Source organism: Anopheles arabiensis, chromosome 2 (assembly GCF_016920715.1).
Source record: "Anopheles arabiensis isolate DONGOLA chromosome 2, AaraD3, whole genome shotgun sequence".
NCBI lineage: Eukaryota > Metazoa > Arthropoda > Insecta > Diptera > Culicidae > Anopheles > Anopheles arabiensis.
Window position 1 is genome coordinate 105,597,081 of NC_053517.1, and position 20,444 is coordinate 105,617,524.

At 46.8% G+C, this 20,444-nt stretch overlaps 1 protein-coding gene across 7 annotated transcripts in view; it reads right to left on the bottom strand.

Moving 5' to 3' along the window:
* Positions 1-268: 268 nt before the first annotated feature.
* The window catches only part of LOC120895682 (hornerin), a 46,271-nt gene continuing 26,095 nt past the window's right edge, over positions 269-20,444 (bottom strand). For all 7 annotated transcript variants that reach the window (XM_040299234.1, XM_040299235.1, XM_040299232.1 and 4 more), the window contains exons 3-6: positions 17,385-17,547; positions 7,265-11,656; positions 6,666-7,190; positions 269-6,548 (exon numbers count right to left, since the gene is read on the bottom strand). In XM_040299234.1, coding sequence (XP_040155168.1) covers positions 6,204-6,548; positions 6,666-7,190; positions 7,265-11,656; positions 17,385-17,546 — 5,424 coding nt within the window. In that variant the 5' untranslated portion in view covers position 17,547 and the 3' untranslated portion in view covers positions 269-6,203. The remainder of the gene's footprint in view (positions 6,549-6,665; positions 7,191-7,264; positions 11,657-17,384; positions 17,548-20,444) is intronic.

A 20,444-nucleotide genomic window follows, 5' to 3' on the forward strand; every position in this document is an offset into this window, starting at 1 on the left:
GTTTGTTTGATAGTTGTTAAATGCGCAATTAACCACACTACAACCCTTCCGTTTTCTGTTTGAGCTGGTAGCTAGCCTTATTTGCCGTTAGAGCACGAAGACAACTGAAAAAGAAAACAAAAGGAAAAAGTTAATAATAAACAAAGGAAATAGATAATAATGAAAAAGAAATTATTCAAAGCATAACTGCAAAATAAACTATGTGATATTATAATAAACGAAAGCGAGGAGAAGAAAATAAAGGAAACTAAACGAAATAACAACAAAGTAAAAACAGAAAAAAAGAATGGAGCTTAATTTCAACGCTAGTAACTCTTGTATTTCCGATCGGGTCAGTTTAACTTGGTACGGTATTTTTAAACGCTTTGCTAAATACTTCTCGCCACACGCTGCTGTTACCAATCGAACCATCTCTGCTAACCCCATTACAATTTCCCCTTCGATTGGTGATTTTTATAACGCAACAATTGAATGATTATTAGCGATGCATTGCCTAACTCTGCCGCCTAAGTTAAAAACAAACGGAAGCAAGTATTTGGAGGAAAAAATGTATCTGCATATGTGTGTGTGTGTGTTTTAATCTTTAAACCCAGTTAGTATACGAAACGATATCTATCTATCCCTTTTGCTTATACACATATATAGTTCATACCATTTGCGAAACCGTTGCACAAACGAAACAATACCGAAATGGGGGTCCAAGCGAAGATATCATACGAAAATGGGTGTTGGGTGTGTAAATAAGTTAAACAGTTCGTTTAAAGGAACACAGAGTATAAGAGGAAAGGTCACAACAGAACAAATCGCTTAGCAGTAGTAAGCAGTAATAAAATAGAAGAATTGCGCTGGTGGGCGAGAGGTTTTGCGCTTGAGAGCGCATTGGTGGCGTACGACGAAACGAGTGGTGTAAGTAAAATAATGATAATAATAATAATAAAATATCGATCAACAATCAACGCGAAAAAGATCAACTACACTAAACGCTAAAAATTGTATTAAATTCCTATTCCGGGTGGTGGTTTTTGAGCTACAACACACACATTCACACTGTGTAATGATTGGGAAAAAGGGGTTTATGTTTAAGCGCTGTTATTATAATAGTATAATAGTTTATAGGAAGGAGAAAGAACAAACAAAAAAAACCGAACGTTCGACGTTCATCAACGCATCGCGCCTAAACGGGCTGCGTAAAACGCAGCTTTAAATTCCCACCTTTCCTATCATGCTCAAACGAACCTGTAACACGCTAATAATCGCTAGTGACAGAGTGTGTGAAATATGGGAAAAGATATCATATAATATATATAAAAAAGCGTCTTTAAGAGCTAATAACATAATTTCATTTTTTCTTCACTATCTTGTCTTCGTCGTCGTCATTTCACTCTATCGACACTGCTTCTCCTTCCTACTCATCCTCTACTGTCGCTCAAAAGGGGACCAGTAATGGTTAGAAAACTATAGGCTTTTGCTATGCATCGCTACACACTAATTCTACCCCCTTTTGGTTACCCGCTGCAGAACTCAAAAACAATATAAGAAGCACAAAACAGAACAAACAAAAACAGACAGACAAACGCTATAAAATGGGCACCGAAAGTATGATAAAGAACGTTAAATTTAGCAGCAAAGTCGAACAGGATAATCAAATTGAAGTACAAATACAAGAGGCAGTAAATAAATGGCAAAACAAAACACTTACGCCAGCTCTTTTGAATCGATTTTTTCTCTTCTCACCGTGTGATTGATCGTGTTTTTCTTCGGGTTGCTTTGTGGTTTGTCTTTTCGTGATCATGCCCGCGATCGCGTGCGCAGAAACCCAATGGGAAAACGTGTTTTGTTTGTTTTTTGTGTTGTTATTTTGTTTCATCTTGTATTGTTTTTTTTTTGTTAAGAGTTGTTTTGTCTATTGCTTCCATTTACCTAGTTGTTTCATTTCATTGTTTTTTTGTTTGTTTGTTTGTTTATCCACCGTTCTGGTTGTACATATAATACGTTAATAGCCATCTCGTTCAGATTCTATATATGTCTCTCTTCTGCTTAACTTCCGAATATTAAAAATATATATATATACTTTTTTTTGTTTCAAATATATGTTTATAGGTATGTATATATCCTTGTTTTTTTTTTCTTCATATATATATTAAATGTTAACTCTGTTTCATCCATCTCATCCATCCTTTATGCACTTTTGTATGTCGCCGTGTATAGAAGTTGGGAGGGGGAAGGATATACCAATGTATAAATGATGCTAATTATGTGTGTCTCTGTGTGTTTTCGTTTTGTTGTTACTGTTGCTTTGCTTTGTGACCTTTATGAACTACAAATTGGACTCATTAGTCACACACATCATTCGCTTTGTGTTTGTTTCGATTTGTTTAGTGTTTGTTTTCCTCTTCTTCAAGTGTATAGTTGTGATTTGCTGTTTTGCATATGTTTGCTTTGCTGGTTTTACTATCTTGCTAGCTCGCACCGTTACCCGTCGTATTAGCTAGTAGAGGAAATGATTAATTTTCCCTCCATCTCGATTGGCTGTCTTTCATGTGTAACATCTTTCAATCATCAACGTTTTGTTCCAATGGCTTGTAAAAGCTTGCTACTATTATGCTACTACTACGACTACTACTACTAGTGGTGCTTCGCCATTAATGTTTCCCCGTCTTACCACAGTTCTTCCAAAATTAACGGAGCAAATTTCGCTAACGCGTTCTTTCGCTACGCATACTCACTAGACAATATTGCAAGCCTAACACAGAATCTCATCATTGATTATCCTCGTCCCTCCTTCTTGGCGTGATTGGCGGCGAAGCGATGGGAATCATTAAATTGATTCACTTAGTTTATCGTAATACACAGTAGTGTGGTTACACAATCATGTTCTTGATTTCTTTTTTTTTTTTCAAACGAAAAACTTCCGAGTGTCGAGAAATCTTAACAAATGTTCTGGTTCCGCATCCTGACCACTCTGTTTGTTTTGCATTTTGCAAAATTCTTCTCGCTATTTCGGACAAACAAACGGTGTGTGCATCGTGTTCCCGAGGAACTGAACTCTTCGCTCACTCACTTTCGTGGTTTTCTTTTGTTCAGTCGAGGATAAAAATGTGTGAACGTTTCTCAAACGCAGAATCGTTTCCTACGAAATAAATAGAATATTTTTACAAAATGTATACCATTCACCAACAACCCATTGGGTTTAAGAAAGGAAATAAAGAAAAACGAGTACAATTATTCTTGCCTTGACTGCTGCACGCGCCCGTGAAAAGCGTCTGTGACTGAAAAGCTGTCCCAGGGGTAAGCGCAGTTGGCAAACTTGTGGTATAAATGGTTAAACTTCTTTCCAAACAGCAAACAGTTCCACCCAAAAGCGCACAGGGGATATAACTTATCAACAGGGTTTGGGGAAAGGGTTTGCATACGTAGCGCAAAGTAACAAAGAGGCGGTTATATAGTTAGTACATTAGTTAAAACAATCTGCTCGCTAGTGTGATCTTCACCAACGTCACTTTGCTGAGCGGAAACAAAATAAGCTACCTATTGTATATATGCAGAATAACATCGGATGCTAATAAAATTACACGATACATTTGTGCCAAATTGATGGCAAATAGCATCATCGAACCACGCTGGCACAACACGCGCTTCTGCGAGAATGTGTCTGTGTGTATGAGCTTCCGGCTAACCGTCATTCCAGTTTACATCGTAAACAAATGGCCTCCTCCCTGGCACGAAACTGTCCTATCCCTCCCTCTGTCCTTCATTTGCTAGACTCGCGAGTATGAAAACACCACCATTTGCGAGCATTGGAGCGGTTAGAGTGCATGGATGCAAACCGCCAAGTCTGTTTGTTTGTTAACGTTCCGAGCGCGAACAGTCCGAGCCGATGGGCAGCTCGGCATTTACGGGTAAGTGGTAATAATAATTTCGCTACTAATTTTACAGCATTTTACTACTCCTTTTTTCTCATCCTCCTGCACGTTCTTTTTGTGTAAAACCACAAAAGATCAGGAACTGAAAAATCGATCATTCCCTATCCACTAGAGTACGTTTGCATGTGTTTTGTGTTTTTGTTTAGCGTAGCATCTTAATAGTCTGTTTGTCTTCTGTCTAAGGTGTATATGCACGTGTGGTTTGTGACTTTGTTTTTTTTTACTAGAATATACAACATACTCTAATGAACAAGCGCGGGCTGCCTTGCGCGCATAAACGAGTTCCGGAGAGTATCTCGCACACCGGTTGCCGGTGTTTAAATTGGACTATTAACTGTAAATCACACTCACACAATCAATCCCGCACCATCGTTACTGTCAAAGTGGGTTCCAATTTGCTACACTGTACATTCGTATAAGAGCATTTATGTGTGATTTTCATTCTTCACTTTTTTGCTAGTGTAACTAGTATCATTTCGTCGAATGAAAGTGTGACCTCGGATACAATTAAGCTAGGTGGCTGCTTCACGCCGTCGCACACGTGTTGGGGTAACAACAATTCTCAACGCTGCAAACGGATATATGCTGCGCGGGTAAGAGTAACTTATTTGCAAACATAAGTGCTAGTACTGTTCCTTGTCGGCAATGAAAACAGTAGATGTCAGTAGATGTATTTGGAGGGGGCATCGGGGCACTACTAATCACGGGCAGTCGGAACGAAAGTTTAGAGTATTGTATAGCTCCGCATTGTAAAATCAATTACTCGTTTTCTCTTTAATTTCTCGCCCTCCTTCTCTCTTACCGTGCTGAGCAATGGGGAAAATGTATGCTAAAATTACTAATGTAGTTGTAACATCTTAAAACATAGCTTTGCTTTTTCTAAAATCAAAAGCAAGCGCTTTCAACGCAACTCGTCACTCAATAACTGTGTGTAATCCATATAACGATTAATGTGTTCATGATGCTACGGTATGTAATACATATATAATATTTAAAAAGAAAACAAACAAACAATGATAAAATTTGTAAACTGTTACCCAAGCATTCTACTACGGTCTAAAAAGCTTTATAAGCGATCAAAAAGAAGAAGAAGAAAAACAAGTTTTAACTGTGCTTGTGTGTTAATCACCTAGTAACATTATCTAGAGCAGGGACAGTGTAGTATCCCTTCACAGAACAATCGTTCGCTCGCAAACAGGGTCGTTGGGAGCTAGCGTGTCGTTAAAATTATATCCTCACTAATAGCCTGAATTCCCGGAGCACGCATGGTTAAGCATATATTGCGTGTAAATTGAGCTAGAAAAAGACTGCTAACGCGTGAACGCATGTTGAACAATGTAGTACTCACTGTTCGGTGCCTCCACCCCATCCCGTTTGGAAATAGGAAACAGATATTAGTAATAACACGATAAACTATTTCCATTAATTAAACAAAGGACTACTAGTGTCTTCACCGTTGAGCGATTGGGGATTATGTTTTAAAGCAGAGTAGAAAGGAAAACAAGACAAAAAAAACCTCTGTTCAGCAACGCATTCTTTTTAACGTATTTAAGGCATTTCACAAACGTGCCAGTCCATCTTGGCAATTCAATATCGGAGCACAGTTTCATTAATCCTTTTCCCTTCGTCCAAATTGTCTTTCTCTATCGAAACTAGCACACAACAATAATCATAAAAAAGCGGATTACCTTAACCGATTCTAAATTAACGTTATTCACAGATCAGTCCATGACCCTTTCTATGCAGGAATTAAACATTAACCAAAAAGCAAAATGTTTAAACACATTTCTTAGCAAAAACTACACGGGGGAAAAAAAGAAGAACCAAACTCATTTCTCGCCAGCTCGAACTGATCGCTTTTCAATCGGTTTTGCAACATGTAAAAATACAACGGAACAAAATTTCTTTAAGCAAAGCCTATCGCGGCAGCTAATGCTCTCCCCCACAGGAGGCTCCTAGTATAGATACGGCAACTTTCGCCGTAAATCTCTCTCTCTCTCTCTCTCTCTTTTTAGCGAGTAAGGAGAGATGGAGAAAGAACGAGTTGTGAAACAAACTGAACTGATGTAACTTACACTAAAAAAGGGGGTTGGCAACGTTCGACGTCCGAACGTCTCAAATCCGCAATTGATTCGTCATTAGCATTAAAAAAAAAACAAACAAACCCACTCCCCCCAAACACACACGCAGACAGTATTGGATTGTATCCTACAGATATGGTCTGGCTTGGGCGGCCGCCACTATTGCTGCCACTAGCCGCATTCCCGCCAGCTCCCTGTGTTATATGCCATTCTCGTCGATCACCGACTTGAGGCGCTGCTCCAGCTCGCGCATATCGTCCGCAATGTCGTACGCATCCTCGCAGCTGCTACCCTTGCTGGTGTTGAGGCTGCTCAGCAGCGGATCGTTAGCGCCGGCCTGATCCAGCCCGACGACGCCCGACATCGGTTTGAGGCTGGGCAGCTCGAGCAGATTGTTCCACAGCGATGCAGCCGACTGGTCGACGTGAAGCGATACGCCTCCATCGGAGCCACCGGCAGACGATACGACCGACGGGGACGATGAGGCCGTCACGGAGGTCAGAATTGCCGAGGACGTAATACCCGCCACGGAAGATGATTGAATCTTGAATTAAAAAAAAGATATTTAATAAAATGAATGTTTTAGCGGGCCCATTTCGTTGACCACAAACTATCAAAGGAGAAAACTACTGGAGCTGGAGCTGGAGAAAAAACAACTCACCCTTAGGTCGTTCAGTTCTTTGAAAGTGTTCATTTTGCGTTGATCATCGCTAGCCACACGGTCGCTCAAGCAGCTTGGCGATGCCGGCTGGCTGCTAGTGATCAGTTCGTGATAGCGGGCAACATCGCCGAGCGTATCGCTAGCCCCCGGTGCCGCACCCTTGCCTGGCTGGCCCAGGAAACCTTGCTGTTGGCCGCTGCCCGAGTCGATCAGCATTTTCGGCAGCTTGTAGTGCTCGGACGAGCGTATAAAGGTGGAAGCAGCCGACGCGAACGGCAGCCCGGGGTAACCGGCCGTGCCGTTGCTGCGCCCGTTCGCGTTGCAGCTCGCGTCCTGATCGTGCGTGTCGTCTGGCGACGATTTGAAGCTGGACAGCTCCAGCAGATTGTTCCACATGGACGTGCCGCCATTAGGACCGCCGGTGCCGCCTACTACCATCGGCGGTGTCGTGCAGACGGAAGACTCCGATGTCACCGACATGATCATGCCGGGCGATTGTATGCCCGATAGCGATGACTGCGGACTCTAGATAGGGAGGAATGCCAACCAAAATGATTAAATTTATTACGCAAAGGACGGACGAAAAATTACAAATGTACCTTAAGATCGTTCAGCTTGCGCTGATCTTCGGCGGGCGATAGTGCTGATCCAGCACTGCCAGTCAACCGTTCACCCAAACTTCCTCCATTGCATCGATCTCCCGCCTTCGCCAGCAGGTGCTGCTGTTGAGCATGCTGCTGTTGGGGAGAATCGCTTCGCTCCGTCATCATCATCACCGAGTTGGTCATCACGGAGTGGTAGTGTTGCGGCGGCGGCTGCTGCTGCTGCTGCTGCCCGTAATGGCCCCCGGTAAGCCCACCCTGCGAAACCAATGATTGTAGCAGGAAATCCTGCTCTACACAGCCACTGTTGTTACCATTGCCGGACGTTGCTGCGACTGGGTCGCAGCAATCGGCCATGCCGCCGGCCGGATCGTACTCTAGCGTCTTCTTATTCGCGCGCAACAGATCAAAGTCCAGTGTGTTGTTGTTCGGTTCGGGCGCCATCTTCGCCAACACGGCAGTGGCGGCGGAGGAAGATGATGGATGGTGCGGATGTTGATGCTGCTGCTGCTGCTGGTGGTGGTGGTGGTGTACATGATATGGAAGGTGTGACGACGGTTGCTGCATCGAATGCTTATGGTTTTGCGGCATCGACGGAGTGCCACTGCCAGGGTAGAACGGCGAGGAGGCGGACGAGCTACCGGTTCCGCCGCCGGTCGGCGAAGGATTGTCGCCAAGCGAGGAGGAAGACGTAGTGGACCACAGACCAGCCCGCTGCTGCTGGTGACCCCTCGGGTGCCCTCGCGGCGTCAGCCCCAAGTCGATGCGTTCCGTACCGATCGGGTTCATGCGCGAGATCGGCCCGTACGGGGCGGCATTGTTACACTCCTGCTCCGCCACGATCAGTGCATCATCGTCCGCTAGCAGCGAATCGGACCGGATGAACATGTCCTTGCTGGTGGCGAGGGCCGGGTTCGGCATGCCGATATCGTTCAGATGTTGGTTCATCAGCTGCTGGTTGTACGATTTCTTCGTACCACTGCCCGCCACCGTGCCGAGTGTGTCGAAGAACGTCTTGGCCAGGTAGCCGGCCGGTGGCTCACCACCGACGGACGGGCGCGACGACGGTTGATACGCTCCAGGCGGCCCGTGATGCAGATGGTGATGCGGATGGTGGTGATGGGGCGGCGCGTGATTGTGCTGATAGCCCGGCTGAGACCCGTTGTAGCCATTGTGGTGTGGTGGTGCTGGCGGTGCCACCTGCCCGGGAGAACTTTTGCCCACCGTTTCCGGGCCACCCATTCCGGGCAGCCCTGGGGAAGATAGATACGGGGGCGGTGGAAGCGGCCCATTACGTCCGCCCGAGTACGGTGGGCCGGCGGCGGACGGCGGTATCGGCGGTGGCATTCCATGGCCATGCTGCGACGGTACCAGATGCGGTCCCCGATTGCTCTGCTGATGCTGCTTCTCCTTGAAGTCACGCCCCTGCGGGCCCAGCTTTTGATGATGATAGTTCTGCTGCTGTCCCCCCTGGTGCTGCATTCCGCCCATATACTTCGAGCCCATTGGGCCGCTTGCATTGGAGTGTCCATTTTTGGGACTTCCACCAGGCCCGTATGGTGCTGCACCGGTGGAAGGATGGAGGGGTGCTGGCCCTCCATGTCCTCCGATTCCATAGCTGCCACCACCGGGCTGCTGCTGATGGTTGACGGGGCCCACCTTCCCGTGGTGTTGTCCCCCGCCCAGGTGATGGTGGTGGGGCGGACTGGCGAAATTATCCGAGCCGGCATAGTTCGGCGGGGGCCGTCGTGACTGCGCAGGATGGTTATGGCCGTGGTGATGTGGCGGACCGTGCTGGGGTCCATGCTCCACGCCATGTTTACCACCCTCCGGATACTCACCCGGACCGAAGTACGGAGGATGGTGCAGCGAGTTCGGCAACGGGCTATGATGGTGGTGGTGCGGTTCCATCTGATGCCCGCCAGGGCCGTGTCCTGCGCCTCCTGGCTGTCCGGAAGGCGGATAACCACCCGCGTGATGACTTCCATTAGCAGCGCCATCGTGATGCATGCCGGGATGAGTCGGTGGTACTGGGCCGCCCGGTCCACCGGGGTGATAGTTGCCGCCACCGTTGGCACTAGCTCCTCCTGCCCCCGGACCCATGTGTGGTGGAGGACGGAATCTCATCGCCTGGGGTGAATTGTGCTGCATTCCACCACCCTGTGAGGAAGGACCAGCTCCACCACCGGGACCACTGTTGGAATGATGGGGCGGTCCACGATTAGAGTAGCCACCGCCATTACCAGCAGCATGTGGATAGTGTCCGGCTGTCGTACTACCCCCACCAACAGAGTAGCCTCCACGGCCTCCTCCATTCATTGACATCGAGCCTCCTCCACTGAAGGATCCGGATGGGTGAGGACCTCCAGCCCCATTAGCACCACCACTGGCTGCTGCTCCCAAGCCGACGCTGCCGCTTGCACCGTGTGGTTTATCCATCATTCGATGGCCATGTTGACTTCCTGCACTGTCTCTGTTACCTCCTCCTCCACCACTGGCGGGTGATGTCTTGTGATAGCGCACTGGCGACGATGCTTCCTCTCCGGATGAATGGTAACCGTGCGAGGAGGACGAGCTTTGATGCATGTTTCCACTCGCACCATCCCCATTACTGCCGCTACCTCCCGAGTGTCCGTGATAGTCCACCGTCGAACGCGCACGACTTGCCCCTCCCGTCTGGCCTGCTCCTCCTCCACCACCTCTATCTCTATCTCCACCTCCTCCCCCAGTGCCACTCGAATGATGGTCTTTACCATTCGGTACCATCCGCAGACTGGCCGTCGCGCTGCTGCTGCTGCCGTGGCTCTTGCGCAGCTTCGTCCGATACTTCTCCAGCTCCTCGTCCGAATGGGCAAACGTGCAATTCGGGCCGCGCGGACACGTGCCCCGGTTGTTCAGATCCCGGCACAGGCTGATCTTGTAGTTGCGGTTGTGCGCCAGATGGCCCGCCTCCTGCAGCTTCCGATTGCCATGGTGCTGCACAAAGTCCACCAGCCCGGCGACGACCCGCTTCACTGCCTGCAGCGCGGCCGCACACTCTGCCCAGCTCGGCACGAGGTTCTCGCTGTTGTAATCGATCGCGGCCAGATGCTTCAGCTGTACCCGCAACCCGGACAGGTTAGCCGGATCGCCCGTGCGCTGCAGCGCGATGATCAGCTCCTGCACCGACTGCACGAACGACTGCGGCGTCTGCAGCTTGTCGTTGATGCTTTGCATGTGCGACTTGTGTGCCGTGTCGCCGTACAGCAGCGACGACCACTGGTCCGGCGCAATGCGCAGCCCGGCCTCCGTCGCGATCTGCACGATCTGGGCGTCGTGCTCGCGGCGCAGCGCCTCGTACGTGCGGAACTCCTCCTTCAGCTGCATCAGCGACGAGTCGCCCTCGCGCTTCGACACCTTAAAGCAGCTCGCCCGGTACAGCAGCTGCACCACGTGGCCGATGCTCGTTTTGGACGCCTGGGAAAAGTGCGGCTCGAGCCGCTGCACCACAAACATTACCAGCACCTTGCGCGACAGGGCCGACCCGTCCTCGAGCGCTAGCAGCACCAGCTTCAGCACCTCCTCCTGCATGGCCGGCCCGAGAAACTGGCAGCCGCGGGCCCGCACCGCCGCCCACAGGTTCGTGCTGAGCTGCTGCGGGTTCTGATGGTGCAGGATCAGCTCCATGACCGTGCGCTCGCCGAGCGAGCGTGCGGCACGGAGCGACCGGGCCCGGCCCTCGTCCTCGATCAGCTGACAGTTGACCAGTATCACCAGCTTGCGCTGCATCTGCCGCGACAGCAGGTTGGCGCCCGAGGGCCCCGAAGAGCCTCCGCCGACGTTGCCGCTCCCGCCCGCCACCGAGCCGCTGCCGGCAGACGGGCAGGGCTTCAGGTAGAGCGCCAGCTCCTCGATGCATCCCTTGGCTGATTTGTAGTACTGCAGGTTCTCGGGGCTGAGGCTCTGGACGCTCGTCGAGTTGAGGTCGGGGTCGGCGATGATGCCGGCGGACGCATTGGCGCCGGTCGGAGCGTTTACACCACCGGAGGAAGAAGTCGAGCTGTTGCTGCTGTTGGTTTTATTACCATCGCTGCTGGCACTACTACTACTGCTGCTACTGCTACTGCTGCTACTGCTACTGCTGCTGCTGCTACTACTACAGCTGCTGCTGCTTGCGCTGCTATTGCTCCCGCAAACAGCGCCCTGCGAGCTTCCTCCTCCCGGTGATGCAGTGCTACCATTGTTGGTAGAATTGTTGGCACTACCTGTCCCACTGCCTCCTCCACCTCCTCCTGCTGCTGCTCCGCCTTTCGTACCGTATGCCAGTGCGGACGAAGCTCCTGGTGTACTGACCAACTGCAGTAATGCATTATTAATCGGTAGATAATCTAAATCAGTCGAAATAACAGTCTGTGCGAGAGAAACGAGAGAGAAAGCAAGAAAAGAAAGAATTAGATACAATTTGAATTCAATGGATAAAGTTCCTACAAGTCTGAGGTAAGTATTGATGATATGGAGTGATCCGGAGTCGGAGTCTTCCGGATTGAAAGTCATCTGAAGTCGGAGTCTTCCGGAGATGGAATCATCCGGAGTCGGAATCTTCCGGAGTTTAAGTATCCTGGAATTGGAATTATGCCGATTCGTGGTCGTCCAGAGTCAGAGTCGACAGGAGTCAAAGTCGTTCAGCGTGTGAGTCTGTCGGATCCGAAGACTTCCAGAGTCGTAACCGGTCGGAGCCGAATAGTTTTAGACGACTCTTGAAGACTGTCTCTGGACGATTCCAACCAACTACGGAACTAATAATAACCGGAATGGGTTCTGAACCTTGGGTGCACTTCAGAAAGCACATCACTACTTAGGATTTCAAACTTCTACATTCTATTTCAAATTCCCAATAAGACATCATTCGATCGTAAAGGACACTTAGCTACTTCATAATAAAACATGCTCAATAAAATTGGAATTACAGCAGATCGTCTGAACGATTCCGATCCAGCATCGTTTTCCAACAGGACACAGGACCTCCTAATGCATACATATCCGGATGTATCGTCGTTTAAAGCGTATGAATTTCCAAAAGCATTCATTATGGATGAGAGCATTCCCTAAAAAAAAAAGCATGATAGATGCTATTATATCGGAAATCAAACCCCTTTGCTGACACGTGAGTGGTGTGCTTAGCACTTCACACAAAAGCACAAAAAAGTGGTTGACATCCGTTACCAATTCAAGTACCATGAAGAATGCAACAAACCTCCCTCTTTTACAGTCAGAAGCGGCCTCAGTTAGTCCTCCATTCGGTTAGCGAGCATGTTCGTATGTTCTTACGACTTACGGATGCGATTTATCTTCTCAATACGGTTTCATCCATTTGGGACAAAACGCTCTGCTGGGGAAAACAAACACCACCTCTCACCATTTCCAGATCGCGTACAAACATCCAGTACCATTTCAACAAGGATTTGGATTTATTCGCGCACGCGTGTGTGTACGTGAATCTCCCAGACACACCACCCAAGACAGCTTGGGCAGCAACACGCAAAAGGCATTGGGAGGCTAAATCGAACGCTTATCTTTGCGCAACAGCAACCGTGCACGTGGTGAAGCAAAGCGTACAGTACAGGACGATATTTCCCCCTGTCAGTACAGTACATAATATGGCAGCGAAAAAAAAAGGCACAAAGCTCTCACTCCAAACCAAAACACTCTTCTGGTTGGTTCAAGAATCTTCTCCCGTAACGTCTCGAGTTTCGTATTTATTATTACTTTGCGCCACGAAAGCAGCAGCAGCAGCAGCAACAGCAGCAGTAAGAAGCATAACTACTGGCAGCATATAACGCCCGCGTAACCACAAGCTATCGGTACCGGCGGTATCGTAAACCTTCGTACAGTGTGCCCATGTGTCTTACAACCACATTGCGCAGTACCACAGCACAACAACACAACACTACAGCCAATGTGGCCGTCGCTTCCTCCATCGCGAAGCATCGCTGCGGAAAATCATAAACGTAATATAAACTTATTCATATTAAGCGATACAAATCCATTTGGTCCGTTGTTTTCTTCTTGTATTTTTGCCAAGCATCGTTGCCTTGCGCTGCCTTTCCTTCGTGTTACGCGGTGTTTGTTTTTATACATCTCGCGTCATAACAGCGTACCACCACACCATGGGTAATACACTACACGGGTAACTGTTTTCTATGATGCACCACACACCGACGAAACGGCGTACAGGCACGTCGAGTACGCCACCGGAAGCGTAATTGTGATTGAACGAAACGGAAAAAGGAACAGCGCACCAGCGAAAGCATACGGAACATGAATTTACCATTTATCTGATTGTAGCTATAACCACACACACATACACAGTAACAAGGATTGCATTACATACGTGTTTCAGTTTATTTAGCAAATTCATAATCTAGTTGATGGAAAAGAATGAAATTTCAGTGGATTTTTATCCTAAAAATTCACCCCACAAACGGGAAAGGAAAAATAAATATGACAAAACCAAGTTAATCCCTCTTCAAACTCCCGCTGATGCCAAAATTTCATGCGCGCAACGAGATAAATAGTTTAACGCAAAAGGACAAACCCAAAAACGGACACGCTTCATCGGTGTCGTCAGAGCGATCAGATCTCTGATGCGTGTATGCTAAATAATACAAACATAAACACACCCACAACCGGGGACTGGGGACTCGGGACAGACAGTAAAGTAGAAAATCTCCGCACTTTCCCCGCCCACACGCCACACCAGAGACAAGAACCGCTTATCCTTTACGTCCGTGTTTTTCAGCCGCATTACATAAATAGCTACAATTTGGTGGCCGTGCGCTCCACCAGCGTGCCTTTCTTCCTTCTCCGCATTTTTTTTATTACACAACCAAAGCGCGGTTAAATAGAAACCGTCACCCAACACCGGCAGGATGTGTTGTTCAGGATCGACCTTCTGTCTCACCACATCGTTGGGTCGCGTTCCTGGCGAATGCCAGTGTGGGTAGAGGGGGTGAGGGAAAAGGTTAACGTATTTCGGCAAGGATTTGCTCAACTTACTACAAGAGCTTGTCGATTGGTGGGCGGTACAAAAAAAACATATCCAATCGAAACAATGCCGAAAACACGGATGGAATGGAGCAGTGGAAAAAAGCTGGATGCTGAAAAAAAGGATGCCTTTTTCCCCCTTACTACGGGGTATTAAGCGAACACACACGCACAGCTAACGGGCCTCGGGAGAAAGGTGTTACACCGGTTCACCGGTTCCACACTCCCTCCCTCTCCCTGAACATTCGGGAAAGTCACCACCATCGACCAACAAAAAAAGGACACAATCTCGTCAATCCGTAACGCTACCAGAAAGCTACTGCACACACGCACTCGAGCCCCTTTCTTCCATGGTAAGGGTTGGCAGCAGCAGGTGTGGCGAAATGTGCCCCCGGATAGCAGGGACTTGATAGGATATCAAATGAACTTCACATACACACACACACACAAGACCCAAACCAAAAAAAAGGAAGCGCAACGCAAAAGGTATCAAAATTTAATACCTTCGCCTTGAGGCCGAATTTCGAGCGGCAGTTAGTACCATTCCTGGTGCTGGATATTCCACCATTCCGGGGGCTGTACATTTTTGTTGTATTTTTGTTTCTATTTTTCTCTCTCTAAGCTATGTGTGTGTGTGTTCACTGCCACCCAGTGTACACACTAACCGGGGGATACTATTGACGGGTTTATACAAATTTCATTTTCAACTGCTTCAATGGTTGGGAGAGAACCAGTGGAAGGGGAAGGGGAAAAGCTCGCCCCAGGTCGGCACATAGAGTACACGATAAAGGAGACCACTGTCAGAGGGGGGTGGGGGTTGCATGGGAGAGAAAACGACGCCGTGTCACGAGACACAGTCCGCGGGAACGGTCGGTTGTCGGTTGTTTTGTGGCGGATGTTTGTAAATCAGATTAGAGAGAGGAAATTTTTTGAAGCCACGTAGAACAACACACGTTTGGGAAGGTGGGAAGTGCTAGGGAGCTTACACGGCGCGGCCGTATACAGGGTGGGGTCCAGGAAAGCAGGGTAGAAGAGAGAAGCCTTTTATTTTTTGGAACATTTCCCATGGTATCTCTCTTCTCCCTGCAACTCAGTTCGGTTATGGTCTTTTTTTTTGGATTTGGTTTCATGTAGAAAAACAGTAAGCAGCAGAGGTACGTCCTGATATAGAGAACAAATTTTGTATTTTTATTGGCTTTTTTACACACTTTCAAATAGGAAAAAACTTCGATTTATTATATAACGTGATGTGTGATTTGTTACACCAAATGTGATGAAATCATTCTTCATACAATAAGGAAATTATACCGTAAAAGTTGCTTTTGACTTGAGTCGTCCCCGCAGATTACGTTGGATTTGAACGTACAACCTGCTTTGCCAAAGACCAAGCGCTTAACACGGCGCTATGCATCCTTCATTCGTGAAGTGTGTTTATTGTCCATTTTAATCAACAAGTTCCTCATTTCGTTACCTAAACGTTCATATCTATATATATGAATAACAGTGAATATTAATGAATATCAATTCATATCAAGAACAAATACAAAGTTTAGTTCTCTTTCTTCAGCTTTTTTAAGCACACTATAGGATAAAAAGCAATCACACGTGCTTTCAAAGATCCAACTTCAATATTCATCTCATCGCACGGGAACGATGTGCTAACTTTCCATTTGAACATCCGCAAAAAAGGTGCAAACCTTTAGCTCTTCATATCCTTTATACATCCGTCTGCCGATAACGCTTGCCAATAGATACAGGCAAGGATTTAGAGCCCCGATTCCCAAACACTGATGCTTTCCACATTTCTGATTCTCCCAAACAACCGGTGAAGCAAGAAAGTCAAAGGATCTCGCATAAAGAAGTTCTCGATATAGATATGTGTTCGTTCGCACCGAAAACCCTTGCAACCCGACGCAACCCAGAAGCAACCAAACACCACACTTATACCACCACACACACAACAAAAAGGAACGGAAACGAACTGGTGGAAATAAATAAAATTCCAAAATCACCAGCATATGAACCCTTTTGCCACCTTCTTTACATTCGTATCAAATAAAATCTTTAACTAGCAGGCGGAAGATCGCTACGGCACGAGAAAAAAAGGATCGTCCCGAAATACACACGCCCGGAACACCCGGGAAAAGCGCAAACCATGCAAAGGTACGGTGCGGAAAAAGCTAATGTTCTAAATCCCTCTGCGTGCTCTTTGCCGAGAGGCCTCTCCCCCCATGGGGTCCGAACCGGTGGGTGCTTCTCCGTGCCATCCGGAATCAGGCACGGCAGCAGAGTCATAACTTTAATATTGAATGACATCACGCAGCAGACGCTTCCACCGACCATTCCCGAGCCACGTGCATCGTGCCAGGACGCACCGTGTCACAGGTCTGTGATCAAACGCACACACACACATACACGAGCTTTTGCCGCATGTGGCAGTCCCTTTCAGGATGGAGAAGATGATAAAGTTTTATTGCTCCTTGCTATGGGGATTCTTGCCTCGTCCTGCTCGTCGTTATTGTCGTCGTCGCTTCACGGCGGCTTGACTTTGCAACAAGCAAGTTGATTTGTTTTACTTTGTGCTTCAACCTTGACTTGTCGTTATTTGATTACTTTTTCCACGTGAGTTATTCACATTCGGGGTGTTCCGGAGCGGGTGGAAGGAACCAATGCTGGCTGTGTGTTGATGTGTGCGTGTGTTTTTGATCTGTTTTTGCTTCTCAATCGTAAAACGTTTGTCATTTTTTTGCACTTCATCATGTTTTTTTTTCATCACTTCAGTACGTTTAGATTATAAAGTGAAACGGGAAGCAAATTTGTATTGATGGAAGCTATTTAAAGATTCGCCGTAATGGTTTCATTCGAAGCTTTTAGGAAGGAAGTAAATTTGGAGCGTGTTTGTTTTATATTACAACTCAGCCTCATTCTTTACTTAGCACCATGTAAAGCGTATCATTTGATAGATGTTTTCAACATACGGTAAGTCTGCACCGAGGCTCAATTCTTCTTTAAAAATCCTCTTAAAATTCATACTAAATTGGTAACCATTTTAAATTTCTTACACGTCAGCTTAGAATATAGACACAGTACATACCTGATCGAACGGGCACTGCCTGTGGTGGAGTGTGGCGAGACAGGTGCGGCAGATCGTGTGGCCGCATCCTAGACTGATCGGTGGGCGTAGATTCGCTGCAAACTCGTTGCAGCAAACGGGACAGCTGAGAAACTCTGTCCATTGGGGCGCCTGTATTGGCATTCTGTGAACGAAACGGAAGAAGGGGAAAGTAGTGTAAGCAAAAGAAGAAGAAGAAGAAACAAAATGGAAGGCAAATATCTTGGTTTGCATCGCCAGTGAATGGAAATGAATGGAAAAAAGGGGAAGAATTAAAAGCCGAATAGATAGCTACGCGCGAGCGCATGATTAATAGATCCCCGAGAGCTAGACCGAGAAAGTACCACACAGGTCTGGGGAAAACAGGAAATCGTTTCATCTAATTTCAAACCACTCAAACAGTCCCCATACAGACCCGTCGATCCATCGTTTTTACCTTTGCTACTTGCGCTTTCATGCACATTTTTGGTTTTTTGCTCGGTCCTCTCACAAATCACTAAACCAGATGCACCCGTCGTTTCCATTTCGATCGTAGTGCAACGGACGCATACTAATAACGAACAAGGCAAGGCAAGGTCGTTGGGAAGGTCGTACCGAGCCGGATATGAATGTCGCGCTCTGTAGACACACCGTCATCTAGGCTTTAACAAAAAAAAAGAGCTTCGAGCTTCCCAGCTTCGAACTAATCCAAAAAGGAGAAAGCACCCACGGCGGCGGCGGCATTGGGCAAATTTATGCTTGGAAAGTTCCGTTTTTTTTGTTTTTTTTTTTTTGTAATACCAACCCAATCGTGTGTACGCACCCGTGCTCTCGTTGTCCAAAACTTCACACTACAGACACATGCCCACACGATCGACCAGAGTTTGACAGAAATGGGCAAAAATGGGCCTGCGTACGGCATTCCGACGTGAGTGAGAGGATGATTCGTACGTTCCGGACAGATAGGAGGTTTTTTGGGGAGTTGGTTTTTGTGGGTGAACTTTATGATGCCCATTTCCTGCGACACATAAGGTGGAGGGGTGGTATACATGTACCGTGTGTGTGTGTTTGTGCAGCGCCTCCGGTTTGACGTTGACATTGAGCTGATGGGGCACGGAAGAATGATCACCGCGTGGAATGATAAGTGCCTGCGAGGGAGTCGTGCGCGTTTTACAACACATTGCACATGTGTGTTGGCACATATTATAGAGAAAAGGCAGTGGTTGAAGCTACAGTTTATCTACATTTAAACTATTTTTGTATTAAAGACAGCAATATCTTTGTCTAAGGTTTGATTATAAGGCAATTGCTTAATTTAGAATATTTGATGATTTAGTTTATGAAAACTGTTTGTCTAAAATTCTTCATGTTTGGTGGCTTAATCAGTAGCTTAAGATTAAGAGTAGATGATGGAAAGAATTTAATGCACTCTGTCAAAATTGTAAGAATTACACACGAGAATCAGCTTCATAATTCTTAGTCTGATCTTTTAATAAATCTCAAAAAGGCGAACGCATAAGCAACAACACCTAACTAGAGCCATTATCAATTCAAACATTTACAAATTAAATAATGAAACATTCTTGCAGCTCTTTCAGAAACATTTCAATCGTCCTCACAGATAAACGCGCCACAAATTTTGTCAAACGACGCGTGGCAAACCGTGTTTTTTGCACTCATGACGCTATCCAACGTCCAACGAAAGCACAACATCCAACGGACGGACCAGCCAACGCAGCACCAGTCCATCCATTGCCGGTTCAATCAAAAAAGCTTTAAAAAGCCATCGCTGTTCGCTCGTTGCGAAAGGCCCGAGAAGTGGAATGTCTTCCTCAGTTCCATATATAATCTTAGCGCATCACACCCGCACGACACAGCTCCACTCATCTCTCATCAACATCAACATCGTTTTTATCATCATCATCATCATCGTCATCGCCGCCATCTAGGCATTTCATTTTCACTCTCGATTCGCTTTCTAGCGGGCTTGATTGGCGGGTCTATTCCCCCAAGGGAGAGTGGAGCAAGAAAAGACGGGGCGATGGGCGATGGCCCACTCGTGTGCACCGAATTAGAGAGGAAGCCCTTTTTCTCGCTTTCGTAAGCGCCGTCTCGTTTTTTTGGGGGGTCCAACCGTTCGCTTTCGTTTTGTTTTTGTTTTTTTTTTTTCGTACACGGCAGGGGCTGGAAAGCTTATTTTCGGACAATCATCCCTCTAATGTCGGCAGACGGCTTTGACAATCCCTTCCGCAATATAATCGAATTTGTCGAGCTAATCTCCAACCATGCCCGCCGAGCTATCATCACCCAGCCCAGCAGCCCCAAACTTCCGGGAGGACGATATATATGGGGGATTTGCACGGTGTGAGCTGAGGCACAAACAAAGGCAGACAACATATCTATGCCGATAATAATCCGGTAAATAAAACATACAAAAAATAATGCCGAACATGTATGTGATTTTGAAAACATTCCAACAACCATTCCCGATCAAAGTGCTGTGGATTTGGATCGAAATTGTAAATTGCACTCGTCCCACTGGCATTGGCAAAAAACCCATTGGCACAGGTTGAGAGAACGATGCAGAAAGGAATTGCAATTATCAACAACCTATCGACCCGGATACAAAGGGCCACAGCACACGTACACACACACGATGCACCTCTTTCCTCGACAGTGACACACATTTTGTGTTGGTTGAACAAAGGCTTTTTTTCTGAAACAGTATATAGGAGTATGCCAGGATTTGATTTTTTTATTTTGCTTCTTCTTTGAATGTGTGTGCACGATCGTATTAAAATAAATATCAGAACAGAAAGTATAATTGAGGATGCTGTACACCACATGCAACGGGGGAATAATAACAATCAGAATAAATAAGGCCAAACTGTATTTGATCAGTGTCTCTCTTATTGTGTTTAATCAAGGCTTTGATGATTGTTTCTTTTGGCCATACATAAAAGGACATTTGATTTTTAAAACAAGAATTGTTTCCTTAACTATGTTTTCTGTTCAAAATATTAAAAATAAATATAATTCCACAATTCCACAGATTAAAAGATT